A 19,648-nucleotide genomic window follows, 5' to 3' on the forward strand; every position below is an offset into this window, starting at 1 on the left:
AACTGACAGATAGCAGTAATTTAGAACCTAAATAAAGGGGGTATACGTTTGATTCAAGCACATTAACGTATATGATTATAGCCCTGAAAAGAAGAAGTAAGTGCTGTTAACCTCGCTTTACTACTTGATTTATTTATAAACGAAATGTTTATAATAAATAAATTACGAAATAAATCTATTCGGGAAATTGGAACTTTTATTTTTATGAGGTTTTGCACGTCGCGGCAAGTGATTTTAGGAATCGAGACTTCGTGCGACGACACTGGATGTGCATTGGTCGATAGTACTGGTAATCTTCTAGGGGAAGCTTTGCATTCTCAACATTTAGTGCACCTCAAGTAGGCATATTATAAACAGCAGTCATTTTATTTAATCAATTTCACTCGTTTGCAGTAATGGTGGTATCATTCCACCAATTGCTTGGAATTTGCATAGAAAAAATATAGAGAAAACAGTAAATGTTGCTATGGAAAATGCAAATTTAACATTTGATAAAGTATCAGCAATCGCTGTAACGGTGAAGCCGGGTATTTTTCACTGCTATTATAAGCGGAATTTACATTTAATCGTTAGGTTTCAGGTTTGCCCATGTCTCTATCTGTGGGAACAAAATATGCAAAATACTTATGTAACAAATACAAAAAACCAATTATACCAGTACATCACATGAAAGCACATGCTCTAACCGCAAGAATGTTCGATAGGTCCCTGACATTTCCCTTTTTAGTACTGCTGATTAGTGGTGGTCATTGCCTCTTAGCAATCGCTCAGAGCATAGAAGACTTTCTCCTACTTGGCGAAAGTATCGACGATGCCCCTGGTGAAGCATTTGATAAGGTTCGTCCGATCCATATTTGTACCCCGGGAATGCTTTGGAAGTGTTTTTAGATGGCCCGTAGACTCAAACTCAAGAATTTGCCTCAATATTCGACATTATCAGGGGGGGCAGCTATCGAAATTGCCGCGTCTAGAGCCGACGATCCATTGCAGTATAATTTCAAGGAGCCCATGTCCCAGTACAAGGATTGTAATTTTAGCATGGCAGGAATTAAAACTCAGTTTGTAAGACATGTTGAAAAAGAAGAAGCTGACTTGGGTAGTAAAGTGTTCCTTTAGACTCTTAAAATGAAGTCAGTATTGACTGTGTTTTATAGAACTAGCTCCGGATAGTATCATTCCTGGCGCAAACAACCTTTGTGCTGCATTTCTGCTTGTAATGACAAGGCACTTATGCCACAGACTTCAAAGGGGCATAGAATACATTTCTCGCAAAGGGCTAATTCCTCCAGAAAACCAAACACTGGTAATGTAGGTTTGGTTTAACTTTGTCCAAATTTAATCATAAGACCGCACTTTAGAATGTGAAAAATAACTGATTAAATATTTTAGGTTGTATCTGGTGGCGCAGCTTGTAATAATTTCATTAATGAAGGATTACGCATTGTGTGTGAGGAGTTAGGATACAAGTTACTCAGGCCCCCTCCGAAATTGTGCACCGACAACGGGGTGATGATTGCCTGGAATGGAGTTGAGAGGTTAGATTAGAATTTCAAATCAACACTTGCTTGATTCGGCATTTTTCAGGTGGAATGCTAAAATTGGAGTACTAGATAAATATGATGATGTAGATGTTGAAAGAAGTTCCCCATTAGGACAGAGCCTTATAGACGATGTAAGAAATGCCAGTATAAGATGCAAGTGGATCAAACTTTCAAAATTGTCACTTCCAAAAAGTCAGTGGTGAAAAGACAAAAGGATTATAAACAATTTGTATATTGATAAATAGACTTCTAAATTAATGGTGGCCCTTGTTCTACCATTGAAGCCTTAATCCGCTCGTGCATCTCTCCCACTTTATCTTCTTCATTTTCAAAGTCTGCAGTAGTGTCTAGTAGATGTCTTAGCCTGATTTTAACCAAATTAATGTCTTCTCCACTCTCCTTGGCCGATATTGGTATTACATCACAAAACTTTGGAAAATTTGCGGGTCGTAGTTCTTCCTCATACGAAGCAACATACTCTATAAACAAAATATAGGTACATAATTACCAGCCGAGGTATAAATTCAGCACAAACCTGGGAAATTTTTTAAATGGGTTTTCACCTCTTGAAAAAGTTCAGTTGCCCCCTCAGTGTCCATTTTATTAACCAAGAGCAAGGAAGGTTTTGTTAGTAATGTTTCTTTATATAACTCCAACTCCTTCGGAAAAAAAAAAAGGAAAACCGATCTTTCTATCAAATTGAGGCAAATATATCTACGATTCTCAACAAAGTACTAATACTAATATTTCATTTGGTTTTGATGTAAAGTTCTGAAATAAATATATATAAAATTACCTTAATTAGTAACATAACTGTTTCCAGGCATGTTCTGTGGGGATGTTGTGGACTTAATTGAAATCCATTTATATCAACCAGCATAAGTAGCAGCTTTGTTCTTTCCACGTGCTTTAAAAATTGGTGCCCCATGCCTCTATTGGCGTGGGCCCCTTCTATAAGGCCCGGCAAATCTGCCATAGTTATTTGCCTCAAATCTATATACTGTATCACACCCAAACTGGGTCGGATTGTTGTGACTAGCAAGATATTGAATTGAACACTCATCAGTTGGAGAATTTTTTAATAAGTACTTACAGGGATAACTAGCTACCTTTGGCTTGGCCTGAGAAACAGCCCTTAACAAGGTGCTCTTTCCAGCATTGGGAAAGCCCACCAGGCCTATATCAGCAATTAATTTTAGATCTAATTTTACAGGATATGACTGTCCCCGAACACCCAGGAAGCCGTTTTTTGCATGCCCCCCGACACCGCCTTTAGCAATTATCAATTGCTCGCCTACCGTATTGAGCTCTCCTGTCATTAAAATTTGAATGTATTAAAATAACATGAAGTTAATTTTTGTTAATAAATAAGATTACCCAATTTTTTCCCCAGTTCAGTAATCACAGTCACTCCGACGGGAACTTCGAATTTCACATCCTCTCCGGGAGGACCTAAAATAAAATTATGCGACGCGTCTTTTCCATCAGCCCCTTTATAACGTTTTGATTTATTGGTTTTGAAAACGTTCTCCAAATCTATACCCTCTTTGGCCTCTATGATAACGTCCCCACCTTTACCCCCAACTCCTCCAAACCTACAACGAAAATACTAAACTAACACGGCAACCATTTATCACCGAATTACTTGGGGAGCCCATTGCCACCACTACCCCCGGAAACGAATATTCGAAGAGAGTCTCTAAACCCATACCGCAAATAATTTCTAGATTTCCTAACAACTTTTTCTGACAATAAACGCGTCAAGAACACCATCTTTTCAAAGAATTAAGCATATTTTTAGTTAAAAGATATTTAATTATACAAAAATTAACTTAACCTCGAAAAATATATCCAGAGACTACGATTTGGAATGGCACATGCTTAAATATTGTGAAAAATATGAACCACCAATGTACGAAGGACGTTCACCCATTCAAAATGCCAAACCAGATATGCTAGCGAGTTGTTAGTCATTAAATTTAATTTCGACTCCAATTGATAATGAGCCTGTTTGTGCAATATATAAAAATTATTCAGAAAAAAATCTAGAACTTAATTAATTCCGGAAATTCTGTTCTTAAAAGATTTAGATTTTTTTTTTATTAAAAATTGAATTCTGCGTTATTCTGATATCAGTTTGCGGTAATCGGCAACCGTTGCTGAATATAAATTTTTGGAGCCCCTCACAATCTACCTTGTGCAGAGCAACGAGGTATTGTAAATCACACTGTGTATCATTCACCTACCTATACGATGAGAAATAACCACTTAATTGAGCTTAATAGATAAATTAGACCTGATCCGTGTCCCCTAAGGCCTCTCCACTTTAAATTATAACCGTTTTGGTTAGCAATGTTTAACGCAAATAACGACGGTCTCGGCTCTGACCTGAAATAACACGATCAAAATATCTCGTACCTTACGTATCCATTAATTTCAGGAATTTGTTAAAAAATAAACAATTTATGGTGTAAAGGTGATGTGATCATGTTAACGCCCGAGAATAAAAGTGACAAAAAGTGCGGGTTCCCCGATAATCGAAGGTAAGACGATACCAAAAATAATAATATACTAATTAGTGTTAAAAATTCTAAGTTCTAGTTCGTTGTAAATGAATGCGACGTTTATTAAAATTTTGCAAAGTGACTATATTTATAGTAACACAGACAGAAACAGTAACCACAGTATTTTTTTACTCAAGTCATTTAAAAGGTGAAAATTTCCAGTTACATGTAAATAAGTGCTTTTTTTCTTTTTTTTGCTTTAAATAGGTGATATCTAATATCTAAGTGTCAAGCTTTTTTTCCAAATTTTGCAGTGTTCACAGTCCTTATGAAGGGACAAAACTGTCATTTATTTCATTTTGGAAACCATATTTTACCTGGATCAAGGCAAATTAAAAACACTGGCAACAAGTTAAATACGAAGTTCGGTACAGTACAGTACGATATATTTACTAAAAATGTTCGCTATTAATTAACATTTATGGCTCAACCAAAAAAACCTTTGTTAACTTATGAAAAGCAATTCAATTATAAATTTTAATTTATACGCTTTAAAGCATGCCTCAGAGTCGTAGGTTTAGCACATTTAAGTCATAATAAACTGCGATCTACACTTTTTATTACGTCGCATTTTTCCTATCGGACGGTCATCGATCGTCTTCTCCTCATCACAGCGAAAACCAAACTAAGATGTAAATAATATCGAAATGGTTCAAAAGGAGTTTTAAAAAAAGGTACCTATATGCAGCGCCAATGTTGCAGAGTCGTGTGTATATTAATAGTGATAAATTAGTATAACAATTTGTCTCTGGGCTTGTTCTATAAATAAATATGGTAATGCGTACTACATATAAGGTCGTATCAATTTTAAACCTTGCCATATCTAAAAGCAGAAACACTTTTTTATTGTAACGCGCACTAAGTACCCTACAACACTAAATATGGGCCTGCAAATAGCTACTTAATGGTTTTTAAAAAGTCCCTCATTTCTCGACTTGGATAATAATTTGGCAACGTCGCGCTACAAGAAAAAACCCTTGCCTATTTAAAAATGGTAACAAAAAATGTGTATTTAAATTGTCAACACAACTATCCCAAGATGGTACGCTACACGAAATTTATTGATTATTTAATAAATTGCTACAGGTGTTTAAATTTTATATTCACACTCGCATTGCGAAAAACAAATACCGTCGGCATGATATTGAAACATGACCCATTGTAGCGTCATTGAAGCATTTAATTCTTCAACAGTTTCCTCGCATTAAATCACGAAAATAATAGTTTTATAAACAGTTCTTGGCAAAACCGTTTAGTGTATTGTTTGCAGTTTCGTGAGACGACGCAAGACCAGCATCTACGAAATGGACCATGGTACCGATGGGGTGATTTTCCAAAATCAGAAAAGAATCCTTAGCACGTTAACTATCGGTAAGAGGTACGTTACTGATGAAATATCTAAATAGAAATTTAATATCCAATATATGCATTTATCCATTATTTATCGCTCCTATCACATATAGCCAGATTCAACTACTTATCGTCAGATGGCTTCGGACAAACCTTTTTGTTCTGATAACTAAGTATTTATTTGATCCCTTATTAATTTGGCGAAAATGTTTAAAAGGCCTTTTTGGTTTTTAGAAAAATTTCGGAAGAATTATTGCCGCCTGGCAGTGCCGGAATCTTCCGACAGAAACCTCAAAACTTTGATTACCACCCATTGACTATTGGTGAATACGTGCGGGTCTCAATCGGTAATATAGGGAACATCTTGTCTAGGAAGATGGCGGCAACAAGTTCAGCACCGTCAGTTCCGTGGCCAAATTCTAAAGACGATTACGAACTTGGCAAAGTTATCGGTTAGTATTTGGTCTTTTGAAGGTGACGATTTGCCTTTCTCCAAGAAAAAGTACAGTGATAGTTAGTTCAAGTGATAGTTTACCGGCTATTTTATCGAGACTCGTTTTTTAGGTTATGTGCTCTTTTTTTGGTATTAATGTTCCGGTACCTTTTCCCTTAATTAAGTATTGTGTTCAATTTGTGTGCTATCGAAATAGTGTTTTTTTATTTTTTTAAGTTCGGGCTTTTCATTAATTTAAAATTACTCCATGGGAATTAATTTGTTAATGTGACCCCTTTTTGATTGGGTCAAGTGATTGTGATCAGTTTCTAATCTTGAGGTATTTTAGACTTGATAAGATAAATTGCGCGTGTAATTTATTTGTGTTTTATTTCATGGGATCTACAAAATGATTTTGGTTAATTGTTTAGTTCGGGAATTTTTATTCTACAGGTGTCGGAGCGACCGCTGTTGTGCACGGAGCTCTTTGCAAACCTCGCAATGAAAAATGCGCGATCAAAAGGATCAACTTGGAAAAATGGAACACCTCCATGGACGAGCTTCTCAAGGAAATTCAAGCTATGTCCAGCTGCAACCATGAAAATGTTGTCACCTACTACACCAGTTTTGTGGTGCGCGAAGAACTTTGGCTTGTCCTTAAACTGCTTGAAGGTAACCATTCTATAGTCTAATCCTTGTTGTCGGAAATTGCAAGAGTTGATTTTTTTAAGGCGGAAGTCTTTTGGATATCATTAAACACAAGATGAGAATCTCTAATTGTAAACATGGCGTATTTGATGAGTCAACCATAGCTACTGTATTGAAGGAAGTGTTAAAGGGTTTGGAGTATTTTCACAGTAATGGTCAGATTCATAGGTAACTTTTAGTGAAAAGCGTCTTGATCTATTGCACAAATTCGTTTTTTAGGGATATTAAAGCTGGTAATATTCTCTTGGGTGAAGATGGAACAGTTCAGATTGCCGATTTTGGAGTTTCGGCATGGCTGGCGACAGGTAGAGACCTTTCTAGAGAAAAAGTGAGACACACATTTGTCGGAACACCATGCTGGATGGCGCCTGAAGTCATGGAACAGGTATGCATAAACACCATATTTTAAAAAATGTAATTTACTCTTTTGACAGGATCATGGATACGATTTTAAAGCGGATATATGGTCCTTTGGAATAACGGCTATTGAAATGGCCACAGGTACAGCTCCATATCACAAATATCCACCCATGAAGGTACTTATGTTAACTCTGCAAAATGACCCTCCAAATCTTGACACCGGAGCAGAAGAGAAAGATCAGTACAAGGTATGAAGAAATTGCAATCATTCCTTTCCCCTTAAAGTTGAAACTTCCGTTTTTATTTGTTAGGCCTACGGAAAAACTTTTAGAAAAATGATTACCGACTGTTTGCAAAAAGAGGCCTCGAAACGTCCAACGGCCGCGGAACTCTTAAAGCATCCATTTTTCAAAAAGGCCAAAGACAAAAAGTACCTGCAGCAGACCTTGGTCGCCATCGGACCCAGCCTGGAAACCCGGGTGCAAAAGGTACAAAGTTGGCGTCTCCAAAAATTGGGATTTACCTATGGGGTCTTTATAGGCTTCTAAAAGACAGCCAGGCACTTCTGGTCGCTTACATCGAAAAGAGACCGGGGAGTGGGTGTGGTCGAGCGAGGACGAAGGTGAAGGTGACGAGTCAAGCGAAAGTGATACAGATACCAAACCCATGAACACTTTGGTATCGGCTGGTTCATCAGGTTCGGACCATGAAAGCAGTGAAGGAGATCCTCCGCCAGTAAACTTGGTGCTAAGAATGAGGTTAGATTATAGGAGAAAGGTTTTGTCCTACTTTCAATTTATTAATTTCAGAGAGTTTGGAAAGCCAATTCCCTTTAGGTGTGTAGCCTGATCCTTGATCCTACCTTCATCCCAATTTCCATAATAAATTGAAGCCAATGAAAGCTCATTTGATATTTATTGTCATTTATTGATTTAGAAATGCGAAGAGAGAATTAAACGACATCAGATTCGAGTTTGCAGTAGGTAGGGACTCTGCAGAAGGTATCGCTAGCGAATTGGTAGGAGCGGGGCTCGTAGATGGGCGCGATATCACGGCCATCACGCAAAATCTTCAGACTCTGATCGAACAGAGGCACACGCTGAAAGTGATCACCTTCCAATTGGTAATTGGACCATTTCGTTGGGTTTTGGGGCCGGCAAACGACAATTTTTGTTGTAGAACTCTGGCGTGAGTACCAACGAAACCCCCGACGAAAGAGCTTTAATAGGATACGCCCAGATTTCAATTACGGACTGAAACAGACTGGCTTTTAACTTTAACTCTAGGCCCGATTTTTCTCACGCTCCTGGAATCTACTGATCGTTGTAGTCATTTATTTACTATATCACACCCGTAATTTTGAGAGGTTCGTTTAACTTCAAATTGTTGCTAAAATTAAAAGTTCCCTTGAGTAAGCAGATGATGAGACTGTGAGCACTCCTACCTCATTTAGGTCACCTAAAAGTTGGTTGGACAATAATTCTTGTCGGTAGTGCTAAACAAAACTTATGTTAAATGTATTCAGTTATAATTTTTAAAAGTAAATTTAGCATAGGTCATGCGCCTTCACGGTTGGACAATAAAAAAATGTGTTACGATCAATAGATTTCAATTTCTTGTACTTAAGTTTCACAGGATTCGCAAAACGTTACATGATGGAAATATAGCGCTTTCTTGGAACTACGGAGTAAACTAATCCTCCGATCCGTTTCAAATAAAGCGCATCGTTACGGTTCCCATTCTGTATGTATATATTTGTCTGGGAGTATTTTAGAGCCTATTAAAATTACCACCTACAATGCCTTTTTTTAGAATTTACACTACTAGTCGGACTACTTTTTTTCTTAAGACTTCTAAGTATCGTAAGTAATTGGCAAGTATGTCATTTGGCGATTGGGAACGGTTAGTAATCTGTAAATACATTATTTATTTATTCCAATAAAATTTGTTGCAATATTTTCAAAATTTGTTTTTTTTTTTTCGTTTCTTTCCAGGGTAGTTTCGTGAATTAGTGCTTGTTTTGTGTAGTGTATGGTGTAGTGCTCAGTTTCCAGACATCTTATATTCACGCTGGTATCCAGACCGGATGAATATGTTCCCAAACCTGGAGGATGGTGGACTAGTCCAGACCCTCCTTCTTTACAAGGGCATCCATTAGAAATTTTGAATTATATTAACTAATATTGCAGAAACCAGAATAAAAAAAAACGCTCTGGCAGTATGTCAATAGGATTTTTCTCCTTGTAGTCATTCTGGCACAAAGGATTTTGTGGCAAGTTTCATATAGTGTAAAACTTTATAATAAATATACTTTATTTTTTAATTAAGACGACCAACTTAATAAGTTTGGGCTTATGCTAATTTTTTATTCGCAAAGTTCGCGGCGATTCGAGGTTTCCTTTGCGATTTGGGTCTTCCTTTATTTGGGCCTTTTATTTTCTGAAAGTCCAAAAAATAAATTAAAAATACACACCACTCGTGGCGAAGTGGAACATACCTTTTCCACGTTTTCCGCAGACTTAGTTTCGGCTGGGGCCTCGTTCTTGCTGCCTTTATTTTTATGATCCTCCGAAGATTTACTCTTCTTTTCGTGACTCGTCGCCGCCCCTTTACCTCTTTGATTTTTAATCGCTTGAAGTGGCACGAACTGAGTTTTCATCGCCGGAGATTTGCCTTTGGCGGACTTATTCTCCTGCTCCACCCAAGTTTTTGGAGGAATCGGGAATGCATCTTTGGGTTGTAAATTATGCTCTTTTAGTGCCGCCTGCGAAGAGAAACGTATACCGTCGAGCGCAAAGTGAGTAAAACGAAGTAGTTCAAATGTACCGGCATTACCTTACTTATCAAAATATGTAACACTTGACTGGCAACGTTTTCGGTGGCTTCCTCTTTTGTATACGCCGGTTTACCTAGTATCATTTCGCTATTGGGTAGCGTGATTTGAGCTCTAAACGCATTATCCGTCAGAAGGTATTGGTAGCGAGGCAAACCCAACCCGTTAGATTCATAGTATGTCATCAATCTTACACTGGCTGGCACCTGTGCTACTTGCTATGAAAATCAATAAACAATATCATTTTGGTTAGTTTTAGATTTTTTTCACTCACGGCTGCCAACATTTCAAAGGAAACATTCGGAGAATGTTGTTCCTTGACTTTTGATTTTTCCGAAGTAACCCCTTGTTGTCCTTTTTGTGGTGGAGCAGTTTCATTTTCATCGTTATTAATTTTAAGGATATTTTTCAGGACGTTGGTGTTTTCATCCACTACTTTATCTTGTTTATTGGGTTGGGTATCCTGACAACAGTTATGAGCATTCCTTTTGAAAAAAAACCTATAGAATGATACTTACTCTAACGTCAATCTCGTCCGCAGGCTTATCCGAATTCGTTAAAACCTTTTTGGCAAAACTAGGCATAAAATCGGTTCCGGCATCCCGCTTCTGAAACGAAGACGAATGACCGCCATTAACGAACTTCTTATCGCTTTTAATCGGCTGCTGAGGATTTGCGCCGGCCTTCTGATTCTCAGGACTACGCCAGGATTGCTGTTTTTGGGTCGAAAACATTGCGAACGCCGAGTTGGACTGGTTAAACGAAGTCGGACTGGCGTACTGCTGCGTTTGAGCAAAGTTTTGATACGAATTTTGCCCATGTGTTAGTATTTGCTTCGGCGCGAGTTGATCGAAACTTTGACGATAACTCTGCGGACGTTGTGCGGACGGTCTGCCATCTTTGTAACCTTTTCCTGTCGTGTCGGATAGAAAATTTACTCCGCCTAAGGAAATACGAACAATTATCTTTTTCTAACGGTGGGAAAGTTATGATATAAGCTTTGAATGTCACCAACAACAAAATATAGGTTTTAGTTTATCAATTTAAATAAATGTAATTTTTATCCGTCGAGTGAGCCTCGGTAGCTGAAGGTCTGAAAGAATGTTTAATTTTGATAATAGTAATAAAAAAAACTTCAAATCAAATGTGAGCATGTCATAATATTTTCGTGTCTAGTACTTCCATTTCAGAGATCGCCCATTCCTTTTGAATCCGATTTTTCGATTCGCACGGTCTCTTGCACGAGATTAATGTCAGAAATCCTTACTTATTGTTCAAAAATTATGACTTAAATCAGGAATTATGACTAATTTTCCAGATATTCTATTTTCTTATCTCATCGCTTGTAGGCAATATTGTCGATTTAGAGCAGAATAAAACAATTTTTTTACAAAAAATGGACATGAATATGGACATAGTTTGTTGTTTAATTCACCAGGAGCGGACTAACTTTTACACAATTTAAAACAAAGGTTAAGGGCCGTTTGAACACTTAAATATCTTTCTTTATCGTGGAGCAAAAGACGAATGAACCAGTTTGTTATTAATGTTTTCTATTTTCTTTTTAAACAGCCTGTTTAGAAAAATAAGTATAATCTTTCATGTTATGTTATTTAAAAATCCAATTTTGATTGGATTTTGTTATTATTATTATTATAATATGATGTCTCCATGATGTTTCTATCACCATCTCTCTTACCTGTCTTGCCGGTTTTCTGTTCCAATAACCTCTGCCCATACGAGATATTAATAAAAGAATTCCTGGGTACCCTGTAACCTCTGCCGGGAGAGCAATTGAGCGTCAGACCGTCTTTGAAAACTTCATCAAACACCACATCGTATATGGTATCCCGATCATTTCCATCAGGAGATTCCCATATACCCACCACTATTCCTTTTAAACCTAAAGGAACGCTATAACCGGATCGGACGTTCACAATGCGATCGAAAAGTCTGACTTTCATTTTGGGATCGGGTACCAAATTGCCGATTTGAATCTCGGGCTGAAAAGTCAAATTTTAAATGCATATTGCGCGTGTGCGCGCGTTTTTTTTACTTGGTAGAGAAGAGGCGGTTTAATCTGCATAGTCACTTTTTTCGAGACTAGTTTTTTCGTCGGCCTGTCTAGGGTTTCCTCAATTATTTGTATCACTTCCGGTTCCGCCACTTGTCTTCCGCAAGGTCGCCTTTCTAGCCCGTAGATAGGCAGGGTTTTAAGCCAGGTTTGAATTTCCTTTATTTTATCCTCACTGCAATGACCGACATCGTCACAGTTGAGGAAATTTACCTGTTACACCTTATAACTACTCAAAACTATTTTTATTTGAAGTAGGTCAAGGACATTATAACTTAAAAAAAACACAGATTATAAAAACATTAAACAAGGTGAAAGTGACTTAAGACAGAATGGCACTAAAGTAGACTTTGTCTTTGGAAGGTTGTGGTGAAGTGTATTTAGTGATGGAACACTTAATACCTCTAATGAGGAAATTATTAGAGAGAGGAGAAGTGAGGTGCTTTAATTCTGGATTCAGTGACTCTGGTTGAGATAGCTTTAGGGCTCTTTAAACTGTAAAGGGTTTTTATATAGAAGTTAGATCTTTTGCTAGGGAGAATCAATAGGTCGAAGGGTTAATCCTGGTTTGTGAATGATGAGAAATTTTAGAGTCATGAGGGGTGACCGACTTTTTCACGGACTTTGATAAAGAAGCCTAAATAACGAGATTTAAGGTTGCTTGGGATCTTTTTTAAGTAAAGTTTTTTTCCCTGATGCTCACTTGTTTCTGTTTAGTTGGGTTGACAGTTCTGTTTTAGTTTTTTTTTTTCATAATGAATAGCGTTTCCCCTAAACTTTGTTAGACTTAGGACGTTTCTATAAACCTTTTTTTTGTGAACAATATATTGTTTGTTTTATATAATAGAACCTAAATATAATTATACAACACATAATCCCTTTCACCTGTAAAATACCCATGCGAATGAGGATATAGATCCTGAAAACTATTTCGCTCCTAAATTCTCCAATAAGTTACCAAATATCAAATAGAATTTTAAAGACTTTCAAATTAAAGACAAAAACGTTCATAATTGACTATACTGTGAAATATTTTTTATATATGGATGGATGGATAATGAAATTTACTCCCACACACAAGTTTCGTATCGGCATATTTACCTATTTTTGCCAAAAATCGAATCCGCCATCGCGTTATCGTACGAATCGTTTTGACTAATAAAGTCAAACACGGCCGGAAACTTTTCAGCGTATTCCTTAACCAAATCGGCAACCTTGTCGGTATAGTACCATGTCGACCCTATTTTGCGCGTATAGCCGGGCGTTTCTTTGTTTTTCTTGTTAAATTTCAAGTCCAGTCCGATGTTAACGCTTTTTAACTCGCCTTCGTTATTCCTAGTGTTAACGAATATCGAACCGGTCACCCGGGAAAACAGGATATTGCTCATCCCTAAAGGGCTCGCTACATTGTGCAAGGCCTTATAATTTCTGAACAGTTCGCCCTGTAGAACCGTCGCCGCTACGAAATTCGGTTCTTCTTTGACGGATACCAATACCTTAAGGCGCCCGCTTTTTATTGTCTCCTTACTATTTAAAACCTAAAGAACATTCAATTAAACATACGATATTTATAAATCACCATAAAACGCCCGGTCGTTTTTGAAAAGTAATTTTACATTAAAGGCAGGATAAAATTTCATATCCCAGAAATAATTTATACAGGGTGTTCGGAAATCACATTCGAGAAAAAATAAGAAAACGTTTTTCAAGTAAATCAATTTATGGTACGACCTTGGAATCTGGATAAAGAATAAAAAAGTCTGGATAAAGAATGTTGAAAAAAATTGCATTTTAGTTGCTCGAGCATTTTTTTTTTTTCGAAAAAAATATTTATTGTCAGTACAAACAAGAAGCCTTTTTATTTAAGTTTGGAAACTAAGAATTTTCGGTCCCAATTTCTTATTTAAAATTAAATTATTTCAACGTTATTTCCGGGCACCCTGTATTGTGCTAAGCCCAGCTCTGACCACGCCGCAGTCGCTAGCGAGTTGGTCGCAAAGAGAAGCCGGAACGCACTATGAGTGTAAATAGTTAGTTTCAAGTTGAAAATAAATGATCAGCTTCAGCTTCATAAATAATTGTTAAATAATAAAAAAACATAACTTACCACACCTTGAGATCCGTAATAGGGATTGCTCAAAGTAAAACATGAACAACCCTCGGGGAAAACATCGAAGATATCCCTAAACGCAGAAGGATGGGAGTCATAGGCTGTTATATTGGACACTACCGTTTGCAATGGATAATTGGCAGTGTTTTCGGAGAACTGCTTCTCCAATGTCACGCGGCCGTTGTGAGAAAACACATACTTGCGACCGGTCATCACTTGCACTTGCACCAACACTTTTACTTCGCCGAATGTGATACCCAGCCGGTTGTTATATCTACAAGACGCGTTTTTCACAAATGTCGCCCACCTTTCGATGTCGCCAACGTTACCTATCGACGATTTCGCGGTACTCTGCTGCGAATAGTGACGGATTGTTTAAATCTTCAACGTTGTACTGGTTTCGTTCGCCCATGCAGATATATTTTATTTTACTATTGAAAATAGCGCTCACTCTGAAAATATTACCTATTATTATCAGATTCACATCAAAAATTTCCAATTTCATGTGGCCAGATGGGCAATATTTAACCTAGACTAAATGACCAATTTTTTTGCACTTCCGGTTTGAGCGGAAACGACAGTAATTTTTGATTTTTTTTGGATTCAGGGTACGTAGGATAGGACGGTTATTCTTTTTTGTTTTTTTTTTTTTTTAATTTTTTTCTAACTTTTGAAAATTGTGTCTAGGAGGCTGTGAATATCATAATAGTATATCATACTCACGAATAATAAACGAGTGACTTAAAAGGTTTACCGAGCGTGTTGCATATACTGTTTCTACGATCGTCAGTTTTTGGGTACATTTTCACAAAACAACACGAACACATTCACTGATGATGAAAACATCCGATCGCTCCCAAACCCGGGCGGTAAAATCCCGGAAATGTCCGAAGTGGCTCGGATTCGTGGGAAACGAAACTGACGTGGTAAAGTGACGCTTGCTTGGTGTGTAATTAGACATTTTACAGACGGGAATAGAAAAATACTATTTACCGGGTCACGGGAAAATTGTAAATGAAACTTTTCTTTAATTGTCTAATGGTCAATAGCACTTCATGTAATGAATTATTAATTTTTTATTATAACCTAGTTTTTTTCAAATACCACCCCAGTGGGAACAAAAACTTTTTAAAACCGATCCATTTTTTGCAAAATTTTAACACCAAAATTTTCAAAATCCGGAAAGAAAAAACCAAATAGTAAATACATTTTCATAAAAACAAAATATTACTTAGGTGGCTTTGCTTCTATTCATCATCGAGTCGGCAAGATTAAAAATAGAAATTTTTTCTTTTCTTTTCAAATCCGTCACGTTTTGGGATAATTCAACACAATATTTTGCAAATCCGTTAGAAAATAAACCATCAACAATGTTGGTTGAATCGATTTGAAAGTGTTTTACTGTGAGACAAGTTTTGCATTGCTTCACATTCATTTATTTTGTGTGCGATAGATATTAACTTAATAAACAACTTTGAAATAATGTTTTCAAAATGTCCGCCTTCTTGTATACGACACTCCCTGGCTATAGAAATTACATTTGCTGTAACCCTTCTTAACAGTTCTGGGGTTTAGTATTTATGATGGTCACAGCCTCCTAGACACATTTAAAATTCAAAAGTTACTGTCGTTTCCGCTCAAACCGGAGTCTACATATTGTCAAAAAATTGGATATTCAGCCTATATTAACCCTTCCAAATTCCAAATCACTATCTCAAGCCGTTTAAAAGTTATACGAGTGTTCTTACTTTCTAGTGTCACCCGGTATATATACCGCTAAAAGAACTAAAATTACGATTCAATAATGGCAGTTTTAAGATTTTATTCTTTTACTGATATTACAGGTTAGGGAAAAGATTTCAAAAGTGATATCGCTGCGTTTAATTTTTTTGAGGAAATAAATTTTATTTACGGTGATGTCGCAAAGTGCCATCTAGCGGCGACACAAGCAATCTAATTTCAAACTGCTCAGTGCAACGTGGATAGCGGAAAAGGGCCCTTTTTTTAACAATTCCAAGTTTGATAAAATGCAAAGAGGATTCAACACAAAAAACATATTCAAAAAAAACATTTCAAAAGTGATTATAAGGAAAGAAATTTTATTTATAGTGATTTCGCAAAGCGCCACCTAGCGGCGACACAAACAATCTAATTTCAAACTGCTCCGTGCAACGTCGATAGCTGAAAAGGGCCCTTTTTTTAACTATTTCAAGTTTGATAAAATGCAAAAAGGGTTCGACACATAGAATATATTCAAAAAATACATTTCAAAAGTGATATCGCTGCGTTTAATTTTTTTGACGAAAGAAATTTCATTTACAGTGATGTCGCAAAGCGCCATCTAGCGGCGACACAAGCAATTTAATTTCAAACTGATCAGGATAGCTGAACTGTACACTTTTTTTTAGCAATTTTAGTGTTAGTTACAATTAAATTTTGAAGTGCGACTTTGTTTTTGGTTACTATTGAATATTATTCATACTATTTTTGTCATATAAACAAATAAAATAAATAAATATTTGGGCTACATACTTTTAAGGTTAACAAAACTGCTAATATGGTTAGTAGCCATTAACATGTCATAGACTCACTTAGCCTCCAGAAGATGTGGCCATCCCACCCAGACAATGTTTCCTAATAATTCCCAAGGAATATCGTCCCCACCATCACTTATTATATTGACTATCATGCTCTCATTCCTGCTGGGTTGCTCGAAGACCTTCACCTTCGCTCTTTGAAGTTGACCCTGAAAAATCGACCAGAAATTGGCTGAATCGATAATCGTGTAAATCACGATCCTCACCTCATATTTGAGGTGTTTCATGGTAGGAAATCCTGGGTAGTACACATCCATGTTCGCTCCTGGATAAGCCCCTTTTATCAATTTCTCTTTGGGCACTCTAATATCATCCACAGAAAAACACTGCAACTCGCTGTGACTGTGTTTGACCGTTGGGAAGTAGTCCGGTGCCTCATACGGACCCAGATCCTTATCCGTATAAGTGTAAACCAACATAGGGCCATGAGTGTTCCTCCTTTTCTCCTCTTCTGTTAAGAGTTCATTACAGGGAGTCATCGCTTCCAAAAGCACCCGCTCGTCCATAAAAGGGATTAATACTACCGCTTCCCATTCCTGTCTCTTCCCATTCAAATCCGTCTTGAAATCTTCAGGATAGTACTTGTGTAAGGGCGATTCCTCGTCAGTCATAAGATTATGGTAAGCTTGGGGCAAATGTTGCTTACTGGCAGCCGGCAGTACTCCCAACAACTAAAGTGGAGTACTGAGTAACTCGAAATGTCGGAAAAGGTGATACGTACTTGTTCGTAGGGTCTAAACGGGGTGCCTAAGTCGAATTCGAATTTTACATCTGAAAACCCTTTGATGTCGGTGATGTATGGGGCATAATGGTGGGGGTAATACCAGGACCATGAACAAACACCGTTGTAATAATAATTTAAGTTCCACTGGATCGCCCGGACATAACCTTCCGCTTGGGTTCTCATAACTTCTCTATAGGGATAATAACTAACTTCATTATATGTAACTAAGCTTTTTTGTTGTTTAAAACACATAAAACGAGTCCTTCAAATTCAGAAACTTATTGTTTTGTCTTATTTTAGAATTTTGGTGCGGGACAACAAATAAGCAGATAGAGTAATACTCACGGTGTTACATTTTTATATTCAAGCTTATTCCTGTAATAATCGTTTTTGTAGTACTGAAATGCCATGTCCTCCTCATCTTCCGATGGTTCAATATGCTAAGAATAATAATCTGTATATTTATTGCTTATTAACTAACAAAACATACCAATTCTTCTGTTTCCTTTATCAGGGCTGATAGGCCAGAATCTTTGGATCTTTCATGGTCTCTAATGGCAATTTCACCCTTAAATAAACCGATAGCACCACATGACATTCATTACTAATTACACTTACTCCCAGACAAAGTTTACGGCCTGTTTTAGCTTCCATATAAAGAAGATCATCTCTTAATTCTACAAAAGTCTCCAATTCAATGCTTCCGAGCTTCTGCATATATTTTTCGAATCTTTCCAAGTTCAATGTGCCACTTTCATTAATATATCCTGCAAAAAAATCAAGAAATATTCAAAATGTTGTATATGAAAGTATCGTACCATCCAATGTTGGCAAAACATCCATGTAGGCTTTGTACAAAACTGGAAGGGCTCCATTGGCAATGTGCAAGTTTGGCAAATTTGGTATAAAGTCGTTTCCAACTAAAAAACCCATAAGAACCTGCCGAAAAAATAAAAAGCAATGAAAAATCTAACAAATAATTGAAGCGTCTTACCCAATCGTCGATGATTTTCTCAAAATCATACTCGAACCCTACCAGCTTGTCTTTCACGGGAGCAAACTCCATCTCCAAGTATTCCCGCATCAGAGATAGGTGTAACAAAAAGAATGTTATTTCCTCAGGCACTGATTGTCTTTTTGTTGATTTTCTGCCAAATTTAACCTTCAAAGCAAATACATTGTAGATAATAAATACCTGATGAATTGGGGAAAATCACCTCCTCTCTTAGCAAGCAAAAATGTGGCTCATGTGTACAGAGGCCCAGCATTATTAAATCAGCATCTAAACCATATAAGCAATGTCTGGTGTTAGGATCATAACCTGGCAGTGATCTCATGTACCGTATATAGTCCATTATTTTATGTTCTCCTTCACCGGGGGTCTCATGTCCAGACAGTACGACTTTGCAATTTCTCCACAATGGATCATTAGAAATCTTTCTCACAACAAAATATTTCAGTTGCTCATGGAGTTTAGCCATAAAAACAGTTCCAGGAGTAATGCAGTTGGAATCGAATCTTGTTTGTGTTGGCAAATCTTCACCCCTTTCTTTGGCCTCTTGTTCCTGTTTGATGGCATCTTTTGCTACTCGAAACCTTCGGCTACGTTGCTGATTCATCTTAGCTCGTGGTGCAACACCGTCTATAGCCATAAAGAACAGTTTCCTAGGACGGATCATACGGAACAAAACCTCAATGTAGTGGAAAATATCTTCAAAGATTTTCTCTTCTGTTATACGAAAATGTGGATTGTTATCGTCAGGATGAGAACACATATGAATAATGCCATTCATATCTAAATACATGTTATCGAATTCAGGTATCTAAAACAATTGGCACTAATAAAATTACACTGAAGCAGTTGCCGAAAAATTGTACCTGATATTCCCGAACGATTTCGCTTAAACAAGGATACCGTTCGCTAATATATCTAAAAAATTTTGGGACCCCCATATTTATTTATTATTTTCGTATAACAAAATTTGATGTAAAATAGCGACAAAATCACAGACGATCAATTCAATATATCCCACAAAATCTATTGGGCAAGCGGGTTAGGATCATTCCTCCATTTCCGACTCGAACGAGGATTCTAAAATTTCGGTCGCTGGCCGACACATATTATCGCTTATGTTTACAAAAAAGTGTTTAAACGGATATCGCAAAAACACCTCCATCCAGTTTCTAAACGCCGTGAATAGCAAAAACAACGGTATCATAAGTTTTATACCAAAAAATAGAGGATTCTCTTTGAAGTCCGCAAGAAACGTTTTGCGATGTGCAATGCTAAATTGGCCAATGTTCCTTTGTCATAAGCTAAGGTGGTATTGCAGAATTTGCAGCAGTGTCATAGT

The 19,648-nt window shown here is 37.1% G+C and overlaps 3 protein-coding genes across 8 annotated transcripts; 2 read left to right on the forward strand and 1 right to left on the reverse strand.

The window, feature by feature from the left end:
- The first annotated feature begins 110 nt into the window (after positions 1–110).
- LOC132697316 (tRNA N6-adenosine threonylcarbamoyltransferase, mitochondrial) lies at positions 111–2,852 on the forward strand. 4 transcript variants are annotated; one of them, XM_060662711.1, is made up of 8 exons: positions 111–338; positions 394–527; positions 581–837; positions 889–1,096; positions 1,155–1,303; positions 1,390–1,535; positions 1,585–1,672; positions 2,755–2,852. In XM_060662711.1, the coding sequence occupies exons 1-8, from the start codon at positions 145–147 to the stop codon at positions 2,815–2,817; spliced, it is 1,239 nt and encodes a 412-aa protein (XP_060518694.1). In that variant the 5' UTR covers positions 111–144; the 3' UTR covers positions 2,818–2,852. The 4 variants fall into 4 exon arrangements, 3 of the variants coding, with proteins under 3 accessions (XP_060518694.1, XP_060518691.1, XP_060518695.1); XR_009618137.1 differs by lacking the exon at positions 2,755–2,852 and having other exon boundaries at positions 1,155–1,308; XM_060662708.1 differs by lacking the exon at positions 2,755–2,852 and having other exon boundaries at positions 1,585–1,879.
- A 1,026-nt stretch (positions 2,853–3,878) lies between these two features.
- LOC132697315 (serine/threonine-protein kinase OSR1) lies at positions 3,879–8,903 on the forward strand. Of its 3 annotated transcripts, none has more exons than XM_060662705.1 (11): positions 3,879–4,084; positions 5,376–5,483; positions 5,690–5,907; positions 6,342–6,560; positions 6,620–6,764; positions 6,816–6,981; positions 7,031–7,204; positions 7,268–7,444; positions 7,497–7,714; positions 7,893–8,079; positions 8,136–8,903. In XM_060662705.1, exons 1-11 carry the CDS (start codon positions 4,029–4,031, stop codon positions 8,211–8,213), a joined length of 1,746 nt encoding a protein of 581 aa, XP_060518688.1. In that variant the 5' UTR covers positions 3,879–4,028; the 3' UTR covers positions 8,214–8,903. The 3 variants fall into 3 exon arrangements, with proteins under 3 accessions (XP_060518688.1, XP_060518689.1, XP_060518690.1); XM_060662706.1 differs by lacking the exon at positions 3,879–4,084 and adding an exon at positions 5,126–5,147; XM_060662707.1 differs by lacking the exon at positions 3,879–4,084 and having other exon boundaries at positions 5,399–5,476.
- Positions 8,904–9,191: 288 nt separating this feature from the next.
- LOC132696748 (5'-3' exoribonuclease 1) lies at positions 9,192–19,333 on the reverse strand. The gene is made up of 20 exons (XM_060661756.1): positions 19,173–19,333; positions 18,512–19,117; positions 18,289–18,456; positions 18,113–18,233; positions 17,913–18,061; positions 17,785–17,862; positions 17,640–17,734; positions 17,292–17,484; positions 16,777–17,241; positions 16,565–16,719; positions 14,303–14,425; positions 13,971–14,247; positions 12,965–13,401; positions 11,846–12,038; positions 11,489–11,792; positions 10,308–10,732; positions 10,064–10,252; positions 9,792–10,007; positions 9,454–9,720; positions 9,192–9,395 (listed from the first exon to the last, which is right to left on the reverse strand). Exons 1-20 carry the CDS (start codon positions 19,245–19,247, stop codon positions 9,309–9,311), a joined length of 4,623 nt encoding a protein of 1,540 aa, XP_060517739.1. The 5' UTR covers positions 19,248–19,333; the 3' UTR covers positions 9,192–9,308.
- Positions 19,334–19,648: the final 315 nt, after the last annotated feature.

This window comes from Cylas formicarius, unplaced genomic scaffold, assembly GCF_029955315.1.
Source record: "Cylas formicarius isolate icCylForm1 unplaced genomic scaffold, icCylForm1.1 PGA_scaffold_1__22_contigs__length_36826433, whole genome shotgun sequence".
Lineage (NCBI taxonomy): Eukaryota > Metazoa > Arthropoda > Insecta > Coleoptera > Brentidae > Cylas > Cylas formicarius.